This window comes from Uranotaenia lowii, chromosome 3 (genome assembly GCF_029784155.1).
Source record: "Uranotaenia lowii strain MFRU-FL chromosome 3, ASM2978415v1, whole genome shotgun sequence".
NCBI classification, from domain to species: domain Eukaryota; kingdom Metazoa; phylum Arthropoda; class Insecta; order Diptera; family Culicidae; genus Uranotaenia; species Uranotaenia lowii.
Genome location: NC_073693.1, coordinates 293,337,587 through 293,351,422, shown reverse-complemented (window position 1 = coordinate 293,351,422; position 13,836 = coordinate 293,337,587). Strand labels below are relative to the sequence as shown.

At 36.6% G+C, this 13,836-nt stretch overlaps 1 protein-coding gene across 2 annotated transcripts; it reads right to left on the bottom strand.

Moving 5' to 3' along the window:
• Positions 1 to 9,664: 9,664 nt before the first annotated feature.
• Positions 9,665 to 13,664, bottom strand: LOC129755667 (elongation of very long chain fatty acids protein AAEL008004-like). 2 transcript variants are annotated; one of them, XM_055752281.1, is made up of 5 exons: positions 11,286 to 13,664; positions 10,953 to 11,211; positions 10,696 to 10,886; positions 10,498 to 10,629; positions 9,665 to 10,431 (listed from the first exon to the last, which is right to left on the bottom strand). In XM_055752281.1, exons 2-5 carry the CDS (start codon positions 11,011 to 11,013, stop codon positions 10,009 to 10,011), a joined length of 807 nt encoding a protein of 268 aa, XP_055608256.1. In that variant the 5' UTR covers positions 11,014 to 11,211; positions 11,286 to 13,664; the 3' UTR covers positions 9,665 to 10,008. The 2 variants fall into 2 exon arrangements, with proteins under 2 accessions (XP_055608256.1, XP_055608257.1); XM_055752282.1 differs by having other exon boundaries at positions 10,953 to 13,664.
• Positions 13,665 to 13,836: the final 172 nt, after the last annotated feature.

Below are 13,836 nucleotides of genomic sequence, written 5' to 3'. Positions count from 1 at the left end.
ATAACATCACATTTCACATATTTGCTTTGCATTTGGTTCTATTTGCTTGATAACTTTTCAAGCTTTACATACTTTCCTTTTTCCCGTTTCTCCTCTGAAAAAACTCTTATGGTTTTTATTGCGTGAAAAGTTTTTAAAACTATGCGATAAAAGCTCTCTCATTCCTGGCTCTGTATTGTATGGAATTTTTCTTTAAAAAAACTAGCTGATTTTACCCGGCCTTGCTCGGGTTCATTTAAAATATAAATCAAAATGAGTCGTTGACTTCTAGAAATTATAGAAGCTTTGTATTCATAATAGTAAAAAATTAGACCCATGTTTGGTCAAGTTAACTTTGTAAATTTTGTAAATCTTTTTAAAGCTTTGATTGAGATTATTTACTGCGTTTATCGTTTTCATAATATTGAAAAACTCATAGTTATGAGGTGACAATTTCCTATGTATGCTTATTCATCCTATCACGAAAAACATGTTAACCCAACCTTTTTTATGGAGATTATTTTTATGGCCTTATTTTTTATCTTCAAATATTAAAACTGTTATTTTTTATCTTTCCCCTTTCCCATCTGATGAAAATATCTACTCGAGTTTATACGACATTTCAAGATAGATGATCTACCCGTACAATAGTATATTCACGTTTGATTTACTTAGACCAGGGGTTTTCAGATCGTGCTCCGCGGAGCACTTGGTGCTCCGCGAAGCTTTTGAAAGTGCTCCGCGACGTACGCAACGAAAATCATAAACCAACTTTGAAAAATTCTGTTTTTTTTATTGAAGCATGAGAAAAAAAAATATTTACAGGGCATATAGTACGAACGAGTAAATTTTGTTTTTACTGGCGGCTAAATCCATGTTGACAAAGAATGGTGGATTGTCAAAATTCACTGCTTTGATCGAACAACGTAATGTTGCAGGACTCAGCGTGCAAAACACTCAATGAAAACACTGTTCTTGCGCCGCACTTTGTAGCTGCCGATTGGAAAAGTTGGAGAAGCGCGTACTATTGCTGAAAACCTAATCAAACCTTGTATTCAAGAAGTCGTCCGTATCATAGTTGATGATAAAATAGTGAAATTGATAAATTCGATTCCCATGTCTGATAATACGATTTCTCGGCGAATTTGTGACATGGCTGAAGATGTTGAAAGCATTTTCGTTTGTCGATTGAGGACTTCGATTAAAACGGCAAAATCATGACCATCACGAGAAAAATCAAATTTTGGCAGGATCGCTCAAAAGCTAAACCTGGACAGCTTTTCAAATTTGAGAAGCATTCAATCAGAAATAATCTCGAAGTTATCACAAATTTCGAAGAATTATCACAATCACAACACGTTGATAAATTTATTTATGTATTCCTTGGTGTAAACTTAAACTAACAGGCCCACGTGTCTAATGAAGTCATTTTAAATTATAATTACAATGTTTTGCCGCATGATTTGTTTGACAGCTTCCAGCAAAACAAAACTTAGTCTTCTGCCGTTTTCCACAACTTATCTCTGCGAGGCTGGGTTTTTCGCATATCTCTCAACGAAGACAAAATACCGATCCCGACTAAAGTCGGAACCAGAAGTCAGGCTACAACTGAAACAAACTTAACCAAACTTGTTACAGCTTGAAACATCGAAGAAAGCGTATTTGTGCTATTAAAATCAATAATTTTTAAAGAACCTTACTTTTACATACATACATACAGTACCGTTCATAATTGTATAGAAATTGGAAGCAAGCGCACTGTCACTTCGACTTTGAACTTCCATAACTTTTTACTCTGATGATATTTTTTTAATCCAATTTTTTGCGTTAGATAGATCAATTATCACACTATTATAACACAAAATTTGAGCTTTCTGGAGTTTTTGTGACCTGAGAAACAGTAATTCTACGAAAATCGGAGTTTTTGGACTTTTCTCATTCAAACTGCAATATCTCTGAAACTACGCAACATTTTTCATTGAAAATTTGCATAGTGATTGTTGAGATATGAAGCTAGCATGTCTGAATTTTTCGAAAGGTTCTATTGATGAGATCAAAAGTTACGCGAGGTGCAATATTTCAGGCATGAACCTTGAAATGCGATTTCTATAGAATTTCGGACGATTCATGAGAACAATATCGTTTCCTCCACCAATCAGACAAAAAATGTCTGGCAAAAGCAATGAAGAAAAGAAAAAAATGGAATAAATGATCCATTTGTGTTTTGAAATCAGAATCTCGCGATATTGTTGTGATTTTTCGGTTGAAATAGATTTACTGGTTGTTAAACAGAGAATGTGATTTTCCTATGAAAAAAAAAACGTGCTAGCTTCATATCTCAACAATCACTGTGCAAATTTTCAATAAAAAATGTTGCGTACTTTCAGAGATATTGCAGTTTGATTGAGAAAAGTCCAAAAACTCCGATTTTCGTAGAATAACTGTTTCTCAGGCAACACAAATTCCAGAAAGCTCAAATTTTCTGATATAATGGTTTGATAGTTGATCTATCTAACGCAAAAAATTGGATCAAAAAATATCATCAGAGTAAAAAGTTATGGAAGTTCAAAGTCGATGTGACAGTGCGCTTGTTTAAAATTTCTATACAATTATGAACGGTACTGTACATACAAGACTATTCATTTTATTGGCTACATTTTATTGGCTACAATGACAAGACACATTTTATTTAAACGATAAACATCATCAAATTTTCAAAACTCGGGTTTTCATTCTTTCAAAAATTTAGGTGCTCCGCCAAAATTTTTGGTTTTAAAAAGTGCTCCGCCGAGCTAATGATCTGAAAACCCCTGACTTAGACAATGACACCAGCCGTGAGATCCGGAGGCGAATTATCAGCGGAAGTCGTGCCTACTATGGACTCCACAAGCAACTGCGGTCGAGAAGACTTAGCCCTCGCACGAAGTGTAACCTGTATATGACGCTCATTAGACCGGTTGTTCTCTACGGGCACGAGACATGGATATTGCTCGAGGAGGACCTGCGTACACTCGGAGTATTCGAGCGACGAGTGTTAAGAACCATCTTTGGCGGCGTACAGGAGAACGGAGTGTGGAGGCGAAGGATGAACCACGAGCTCGCGCGCCTCTACGGCGAACCCAGTATCCAGAAGGTGGTGAAGGCTGGCCGGATACGCTGGGCGGGACATGTTGCGAGAATGCCGGACGACTGTCCTGCAAAACAGGTGTTCGCTACGAATCCGGTAGGAACAAGACGAGCGGGGGCGCAACGAGCGAGGTGGTTAGACCAAGTGGAGCGTGATCTGGCGAACGTGGGGTGCCCGAGAAATTGGAGAACGGTTGCTATGAACCGAGTGAATTTTAGGAATTATGTTCGTCAAGTTATGTCGTGAGACGGAATACTATGCAAATAAAAAATAAAATTACTTAGAAATTTCTAAATAGACTTCTGAACCTTGTTGAAGACTCACTTTGAATGTCTCCAATTGTATTTGTCCTTTTTTTCGCAGTTAAATTTCACACTGTTTTATGATACTTTTTCCTGAATGTTGAAAGATCCACTAAAAGTTTTTTGAAGTTATCAAACACAAATCATCTAGGAACCAAAATCGTTCATTTTATAACTTTCAAAGGTGATGGGAAATATTAGAGAAACATGAGATATCAAAGAAAGTAAGAACATATGCCGTAAATATAATAAATTTCTCGAAAAACATTCAACGGCTCACCGTAAAGAACTTGAACTCGCAATTTCCGCTTGTCCGCACTTCATGTTTCTCTAATACTTCCCATTACCTTTGAAAATGTGATCATGTTCAGATATGAAGATGTACCAAGACAAATTCAAAACATAAGATTTCATTTTATAATGGTATGAAAAATCTGAGATCTATTTCAATTTGTCTATTCTTGGACACAATAATTATCCCATTCATTATTGAAAAGACTTGAAGAGTTGTCAATTTAACATCTCTTAGGTATCATTCGATTTAGGTCTTTTAAAAGAATTTTTACCAATGAAATTGAATGATATAAATCTAAAACCTCAGATTTTATTACATAAAGTTTCATGCGTTGGATTTGTTTTTTTTTTCAGATAATGCATGTACAATTTTTTACCCCCCATTTACATTCCTTGACGGCTATCAAAGCTATGAATTCGCAGTCTTCAGCTTATAACTCTGAATTCGAAAACTTTTTCTTTCTCTATGAGGATTTCCAATAATATGAAAATGGTTGGTTTTTAGAAGCTGGAATTTATAAAAAACGGTCATTAGTTTTCAGCATTCCGTTCAAATAGCTATTCAGCAGAAGAAGTTAATTCATTATGAAGATGAATCATTGCATTGACATTACATACTGCGTATTCTTGTAGACTCTCAATACCCTCCAGGAGCAGTAAGCACCACTTTGAAAACCACTGTTTTCATCAATATATTCGTAACATGCGAGTGGCTCTTTATTTCATCCAAGAACCACGTGCTTGTGACCCGTGCTACGAACAGTAGAAAGAAAAAAGCCCGCCAAAAATTTCGCAATGAATTTTTCTATCATCAGCAGGCTTTGATTAGCTATCCAGTTCACGTGAACTCTGGATGGTCGTTTGCGTTTCTAATGCCCAGCCCATGGTGATGGTGAAAACAACCCCGCCAAAGGAAACGAAACACGGTTGGCAAAATGGGTGCCATGACTTTTGATTCGTGTGAATAAAAACGAAAGTTGTATGGGAGGGTCCCTTTTCTTAGGTGGGAGGGGCTCAAAACTATTACTAAAACCTTACCATGGTCCAAACACATAACTGTACCAAATTTCAGGCTGATCGGTTACGCGGTGTGGATTTGTATAAGGTGCATACAAACATATATAGTCCAACTCATCTTTATATATTAGATAGAAACATTTTTTTGTATTTACTCGAATACTTTTTCTTACAAATTTGGTTCCAAATGTTGGATAAGTTCTCAAGTAATACAAAAAAATGTGCGGATCTATTTTCCCATCTTTTAACCCCCACAGGAAGGTGAAAAGGGTTTTTTAATAACCATAGAATAATTTCTCGTATTTTTATTCTTTCCCCTGCAAAATTTGGTTAAATTTGTATGATGAGCTCTGGAATTTGTCAAAACAAACGTATGGCACCTCTCTTCTCTTTCCATCCCGTGAGGGGAACCAAATCATCAAGAATTCATCATCTTGAATTTAAACACTCTTCCCAATTTGTTACCATTTGCTAGATTATCAATCGAGTTATTAAAAAAAATGTATGAGAGCTCCCCTTCCTCCTCCCTATCGAATCAGTGAAAGGAGGTAGAAGCTTTAAACAACCATAGAAAAAAAATCTACTCAAATACTCTTTGCTATTAAATTTGAATAATAAGTTCTCGAGTGATTCAAACATATTGTATGAAAACCTCCCTCCTCTTTCCCCTCTTCCCGTTGAAGAGAGTGAGGGATCTCAAAACATAAAAATAACATTTCTCGTACTTGAATATACTTCCCTGTTAAATTTTGTGTTTTTATTTTGTTCGATTAGTTCTCGAGTAATGCCTAAAACTATAAGGGAGACCCTTTTCCCACATCTTATCCCCCCAGTAAAAGGACAGATGGGCCTCAAACATAGTAGAAACTTGACTCGTAACCTTATACCTTGCAATGTATTTCAATATTATGTGTAAAGCACCAAACCGCATAGCGACAGTAGGACTAGCGACGCTTTTTTACTAGCGAGATTTCTGTCATTCGCAGGTTTGTTTTTCTTTTTTAGTCCAGTAGGTGATTTCGATGTAGTACTCGAACATTGTTTATGTTATTTACTGAACATTTTCCTTAGGCCATTAATCGCATGCTCCAGGTATCCTAGGAAACTTGCGGTGCGTCGTTATTATTTTGAACGTCCCGACGAATGCGACGTGTCGCTAGTAGGCAAAGCTGCTTTGATTATTAGCGCTCATATTTTGGATTTTTTCTGCATGTATAATATAATTCATTCTTTCACGAAAAAACATTTTTTACATCCATCATTTTTAGGAAGCTTGAATAGATTTGGCCTTAAATTTTTTTCGTCAAAAGATGAAACTGTTTTTTATCTCTCCTACCACCTATCAAATGAAAATCTCTGTTGAAGATTATCCCACTTTTCAAGATGGATAATCTTCTTGTACATTGGTTTGTTTTAATTTTATTTATTCTGAAATTTCTAAAAAGACTTCCAAACTTTTTTGAACCATGATAAAATCAATTATCAATTATCAATTTTCTTATCCCCCGTTTAAATTCCTCGAAGGCTATTGAAGCTCTGAAATCGCAGCCTTGGCCAATGTTCCGAAAATCAATCATTTTCACTGAGCTTTACAGCAATCTGAGCTAAAGAATCGAAGCAGTCAATTTTCAACTCTCCATTCAAACCATAAAAACAATCATGCATGACAACGACGCTCCTGTATTTGAAACACTCTTGCAAAACATGATGCGGTAAAGAAGGACGCAGAATGTCAGCTATGAACGTCTCGATGATGATAGCCTTCCTTGATGATTTTCTACCTTCAAGGATCAAAACTGATATGTATCAGTTTTGAGCGATCTGTGGAGGCTATCAGTTGATTTTTTTTTTTATTTTCGCTTTGCATAGCAGGACAAATCATTACTAGGTAACCGCAATGAACTGTCCAGCATGTGATACGACTTTTTTTTATACATTTGGTCCTGGTATTTCTTCAATTTTTCCTTCTGATTCATTCATGATCGTCTATCACCTTTGAAAAGCCATGTGACGAATAGCAACGTAGCCCTCGATGGGGCATGGTATATTTTTTGTATCGAGTTAGTGATGATGTTCGACAAATATTCAACGGAAATCATCACCATGTGCGTATCACAGCACTGGGAGGTATACGTTTTCCAGCTTGAAATGAATCTTGATTGCTTTTCTTGAGCGATTTTCCGAACATTGGCCTTGGCCTTATAACTTGAAATCTAATAAATTTTTCTTTCTGTATGAGGATTTCCAAAAATATGAAAATGGTTTGCTTTTAAAAGCTGGAATTTATGGAAATCGGTTCATCAGTTTTTCAGCACTCAGACCAAATAGTAATTCAGCAGAAGAAGTCAATTCATTGTTCACTGTTCAGTTAACTGATTGTTTTTGTGGACCCTCAAAGCCTCCCCCAGCAGCGTTAAAGAGCACTTTGAAAGCCACTACAATTGTAGTGAATATGTTCCTAACAGGTTTGTAGTATTTTTCAATCTGACATGTAGGCTCATAAATGCAACCAAATATCTCGTACCGGTACCACGTGCTTTAAATAGCAGAAGGAAAAAAAAACATCCATCAAATTTTAATGCGTAGCAAGCTTTGATTTGCTATCCAGTACACGTGAACTCTGAATGGCTGCTTCTAATGCCCTTCCCATGGTGATGGGAAAAATAACCCCGCCAATGGAAACGAAAATTGCTTGACAAAATGGGTGCTATGACTTTTGGTTCGTGGGAAAAAAACAAAAGTTGTATGGGAGCCTCCCCTCCCTTAAGTCGGAGCTCTCTGTAACTATTATAGAAACCATCTCCGGCACCGAAAACCACCAGATTCCTACACGGAAAATAATAAAAAGGTAAAATTTACCGAGATAGCGAGGTGAACGCTCGTGAAAGCCAAAAAGGTAACTTCTACCTCTTCGAGGTGAAACTCACCTCACAGCGAGGTAAAATTTACCTGAATCGAGGTTGGAAAAAAGGTACAATTGACCGAGAAAAATAGGTGAATCCAAAAAAGTTAAATCTTACCTCGTAGCAAGGTGAAGTTCACCTGAATTGAGCTGCATAAAAAAGTATAATTCACCCAGAAAAAAAGGTAAATCCAAATAAGGTAAAACTTACCTCGTAGTGAGGTGAAGTTGGCCTGGATTGAGCTAAACAAAACGATACAATTCATCTCGAAAAAAAGTAACTTTTGCCGAACACGTTTATTGAGGTTAAGCTGTTTTGTCGTTCAGGAAGGAAGTTTTTCTTTGGGCCCAATATGTGAATATCGGAACAGAATGGTAAGTGTTTTCCTAGATATCATTTAGTTGTGCTGGTTCTCGTCATAATACTTTGCTTTTGATTCAGATCGGCCCACAGATCTTCAAGGTGTATTCCACATCATCCTCCAGATATCATTACGGAAAAGCGGGACCTGACCGGATTAGAATGGAGAAGGGCAAGAATGTGTTAACGCAATGCAGGGAGATAAGGTAAAAATCCCCATTTATTTCAAGTAAATATTAATTTTTGAAAATGACACGAATGCCACGAAGATGGTAAAGTGTCACTAATAAAACTTAATAATAAAATTAATTTTTAAATGAATTTTGTTTTTATTTTTATTGAAGAAACCAATCAAACCAACTAGCATTTACCTTCCAAATCAGTGAATAGGAAAACGGTATTATTTACTAGTTTGCTACGTGAATGCGAAAAAGGTAAAATTTACCTTTTTGCTAGGTGAACGAAAAAAAGGTAAAATTTACCTCGAAAGAGGGGTGGAAAAAAATCACCTCGAAAAAAGGTAAATTTTACCTTTTTTTTATTTTCCGTGTAGTTTCACGATGATCGGTTCAGTAGTTTCCGAGTATATAGGGAACAGACAGACAGACAAACATTCATTTTTATATATCTAGATAAACCCATCGACTGATTCTGAATCGTATTTAAGCCTTAAAATAAAACTTTCATGATCATTTTTTTTAAACTTGCTCAAAAAATTTCTTTGTAGGCGTTCGTTGTTTTTTTTGTTTGATTTGCCAAAAACAGTGAATAAATCCGAACAAAATCCGGGCAAAATCCGGGTATTTTTCAATGGAAACCGAATGAATATCTGGGTAAACCCGGATAAATCCAAGCAATCTGGCAACCTTAGCCTACATGTACTTTTAAAAGAGTACGTATGGTATCTTTATATTATGATAACCTATGAATGTAGGTTTTTTGTTGAATGATTCCATGTTCAACTAAAAACTAGAGGAAGGATGACCATGTCGGTTAAAATCCTCTCTAAATAAACAAATTAGAATTAGAATTAGAACTGAAAACTTACATTGGCTTATCCATTAGTCACTTTGGCATAAAAACGTAAATTTTCTTCAAACGATTCTATGATGTAGTGACTAATTTCCTCCTATCTATGGTAGGCAGTAGACTACTGCAGTTTTCTAATAAAAAAAACTTTGCTAGTTTAATCAAATGGCCAATGTTCATTGGAACATTTTCAATCATGTTCGGGCGCTGATGAAGATCTTTTTGAAGATACGGGAGCAATTGAAAAAGATGTTGGAAACAATAATCAAGGTATGAAATAGTTCATACCATAGTTTCATTTCTTTTTAATTTCCAACAGCTGGAAACGTACCAAAACCGGTAAAGGTGAATGCGTTGTGCATCGTTGATTGGCAACGAAAAAAAAAAATGGATGATCATCACTTTATTATATCTCGGCTGTGTAGCAGTTTTGAAGTGCTTTTTAGACGATGAACAACGTCATTATTCAGTAATGTAACCACAGGTTACACATTTGCAAATGGAGAGTAGTTGAGTGAATGTACCAAATAAACACATTGGCCACATGAGCATTCTTTTACAATAATTTAGATTTTTGAATGACTGTTTTCCATGTAGAGTGCTTATAAAAAAAATTATGGTAAAAAAATAACAGTTTTGTATTTTATGTCATTTATTTCTATAAATAAAAATTCGGTATATATTTCTCAGGTAAATATAGTAATGGATTGAATTTTCTAGAACTGAAGTTGATAAACACTGTAGGTAGGATTGAATCCCCAATGTTTAGTGCCTAAAAGATAACAAAAAAATCTCACACTCCGAATGCAACTAAATAATATTACGCACAATCACACACACCCTTCTATCACTTTTCTATTTAGCAATCGTACACAGTGGTCGCTTATGGTTACCATTTTGTTTATCCAGGTTTGTCGGTTTTAGATCAATTTTCCTTCCATGAATGCTACTGATCAAGGGATTTGTACTTAAAAACATGGATTGTTTATTTGTGTTCTCAAAGGCTTTTTCGGATTTTATTCGCTTTGACATAGGTCCGGTAGTAGAAATCACTAAACATAGCCAGCATGAAGATAGCTTGTATGAAGCAGGCCCAGAACCACCAAATGGGAATGCCACAATCGTATCCCATAATAGCCGTATTTCCATAAAATCCGGTCAGAAAGATGAACTGCGCTATCTGCATCCCGGTAATGTACTTTTTCCATCGGATGTCCCTGACTAGTTCCGGCTTGTAGGCGGAAAGGAAGTAATAAAGGTACATCACTGCATGGACGTAAGTGTTGATGAGTCCCAACATCGATCCATGACCTCCGGGATAGGCTCGACTGTAGATAAACGGCCCTAGGACCATTGCCGCGTGATGATACACGTGTAGGAATGACACGTGCGTTTGCTTTTTGCGCACCACGAAGAATATCTGTTGGAAATATTGTTAGGTTTTAGTTGGGCGAATTCGATATATGCAAGTATTTTGGAAACTTACGGTATCGACGAGGTCCAAAACCTTCAGCAAGTAATACTGATGCACCAGATTTAGTTCCGGGAGTCCTTCAGCTGACCGATTTACCGGTTGACAGGTCAATGAAAATTTTAACTTTATGAATAGTTTGGTTCCCTGTAAGAAATTGTTAATTTTCGTATCAGAGATATTTTCTGGAGTTCGATCACTTCACATTATTACTGTGTAAGCCATGTAGGTGTTAATCGCAACTTGCACCACATTGTATACTAGTATTAACGTTTTGATGTTGAGCGGATTACGTGAGGCCATCCATTTTGGTCCCAAATTGAGCACAAAATACAGATATAATCCTACGATGGTAACAGGAAGCCATGGCGGATTCATCAGGAACAAATCCGTCGTTCGGGGATCTAAATTACAGAAAAACAATACATTCAAACCCTTCCAATTCTTCTTCAAACCAAACCAAATTTCACCTTGCGCATCGTGATAGAATTCCTTGTAGGCCCGAGCGAGGGACTTAAGTACTACGGCCATTTTTCGCAGCCAACACGACCAATCAACTGTCAATCACTAAAAATTTCTTCTCCAGTAACACGCTTACTCGCCTAGACTAGGGCCTAGTCTAAGAACTAAATCGGATCGGAACTCGATGGTCTAGCTTATACATCGCTTATCGATGCTAATGTATTCGGATGTCAGCAATTTCGCCGTGATCGGATACGCATGGAATAGCTGGTGGCGTCGTGTGGACAGAATGCATGGATTAATAAAATGTTGCAAACAAATTGCAATTGCCAATGACTTACAAAATAACGCTTTCTCCCTGGTGCACCTGATAGGATTCGAAGACAAAAAAAGTGCAACCGTTGTCTAGCGGTTTTGAGAATAGATATTCAGCTAGGACTAAGCACATTTGTTAGCTCAAATTAGAATAAATAAGTATGCATCTGAGTGGTACAACTTAAATAGTATTGTAGAATCTTAAGAACTGCAGTGTTTGACCACAAGCCTGACGTTCGTGTGGAATATTAACATAAAATATTATGAAAAAATTTCTCAAAGTAGATCTTACGTTTCAAGTTTGCATTCCAAAAAGCTTAACAAATATTAAGGTGACGTAAATTTCGAATTCTAATTTTTTTTTTCCCAATGTTTGTTGGTACAATTTTAAAGATTCAAGCCACTCTAGTATTTTAGGAAGTAGTTTAACTGCCTTTGAAAAGTGAAACAGTCCAAAGGTTACGATTATGCAACGCGAAATAGTTGTAACTCTATTAATTTAACACACAACTAATGGCCAGGAACTATGTGGGTCAGCGCTATAACTACTAGGGGTACCGGAATGAAATTCTTTGCTTTTTTCCTGTTTACCGGGGTTTAATCGTATATAGAATAGGGTGATTTACCAAACATTGCACACTTAATGACGTTCTGGTGCTTTAAGTGCTTTAAAAACTGATTATTTTTTCCCGGAATAAGAGTCTGCAATTATTTCATAACTGAATTAAGTTTAAATATCAAAAATAAACTCGAATCGTTGCATTTTTTGGTAATGGTAATTTTATTGACTCAACGTTTTAAAGCTTTACTTTGTTTCAAGTAATGGGTGTTCGGATGAAAAAGCGGTCAGTAATGTTTATTGAAAAAATTAAAGTATCTTTAATTTTGAAGTTCAATATATATAAAAGACGGAAAAATGCTCAGTAAAGGTTCAATTGACCTAGTCCAAATTGTGACGAGCCTTTCGTTTAACGTCTGCCATCAGATTTTGTACAGTCATTTTTGTCGTGATTTTACGAATCTCAATTCAGAGATTCACTTAAACACGTCTGTCGCTCAAAAGAATTGATCAATGACTGACTTTGTTTTGTTTGATTGTCAAGTGTTTCCAAAATAGCCAATGTTGTCATAGAAATTTATTTTATTTTATTTATCTTCAGTGTTGCCGAATACAACTATTATTTTATTTTATTCTTAATTAAATTTGATTCATTTTCTGTATATCCTTCATCTCATCCCTACATTCCTTCTCACCTCTATTCTCAATTTTAACTTTTGACGCGTCATTTTTTGTTTTTTTTCTTTTAGAGCAAAATATTTTTTACCAAATATCCACAATTTTTATTTCATATTCCACATTTTTATTCTCCATCCTACAAATTTTATTTAATTTCTGCTTATCCTTCATCTCATCTCTACATTCCTTCTCAACTCTATTCTCAAAAGAATCTTTAATTTACGCTTCTAACGGCAATTCCGTCTTATTCCAACGGAAGGCCAAATCAAAACAATCAGCAGCAGCAGTCTTAAAAATCTGCGCTTCTAACGGCAATTCCGTCTTATTCCACCGGAAGGCCAAATCAAAACAATCAGCAGCAGCAGCTTTAAATATCTGCGCTATTTTTGCTTACTCTACCAATCACACCATTGTCGTGATTTTACGAATCTCAATTCAGAGATTCACTTAAACACGTCTGTCGATCACAAGAATAGATCAATGACTGACTTTGTTTTGTTTGTTTGTCAAGTATTTACAAAATAGCCAATGTTGTCATAGAAATTTATTTTATTTTATTTATCTTCAGTGTTGCTGAATACAACTATTATTTTATTTTATTCTTAATTAAATTTGATTTATTTTCTGTATATCCTTCATCTCATCCCTACAATTTTATAACGCCAGTTTGCTGTGAACTGCTTGTCGCTGCTAACAATATTTTGGGTCTTTTTATGGTTCTTCTTAGCTATTACTCAATATTTTTCGATTGTGCGAAGTTCTGGTGTGTTGGGAGGAGGGGGGGGGGAGAAGGGGTTCTTATATTCCAAGGCACGGCGAGCCACCGCGTTCCCCCAGTTTGCTACTCTGGGTCCATGGGTACAATGGGAAGACTCATGATATACTCCATGTATACCTCCTACTCCCTAAACTCCATCTGGGCCGCAGACCTGATTCCCACCTCGAACTGTTTAACACACTATTCTTCAATAGTGGGGGGTCTATTCGTGCTAGTGCGCCTTAAGGCAATACTCATCGACGAGACCACTTTCAGCAGAACCTCTCATCCTTACGACTCGACGCCTGAACTCTCCTCTAACGACTTGAGAACCGATATCTCCTCGCAATGACTCAAGATTCCCACATAAACCTCTCCTCTTCGCGACTCGAGACCTGATCTCTCCTCGTAGTGACTCGAGGTGACCATTTATACCCCTCCTCTGCCCCCCCCCCCCCTTTACCCCTCTCTCCAAAAGCCTGATCTCTCTTCTACGACTCGAGACACGACCTCTTATCATAAAGACTCGGGGTTGACCACGCAACCCTCTCCTCCTGAAGATTTGAGGCCTGAGCTCTCCTCT

Bases quoted from the DNA above. Each gene is read 5' to 3' on its own strand.
- LOC129755667 (XM_055752282.1), bottom strand. From the start codon at position 11,013: ATGGCCGTAGTACTTAAGTCCCTCGCTCGGGCCTACAAGGAATTCTAT. The intron at 10,630-10,695 runs GTAATAATGTGA...AATTTCTTACAG, and splicing joins ACACCTACATGGCTTACACA to GGAACCAAACTATTCATAAA. The intron at 10,432-10,497 runs GTAAGTTTCCAA...TATTTCCAACAG, and splicing joins TTTTGGACCTCGTCGATACC to ATATTCTTCGTGGTGCGCAA.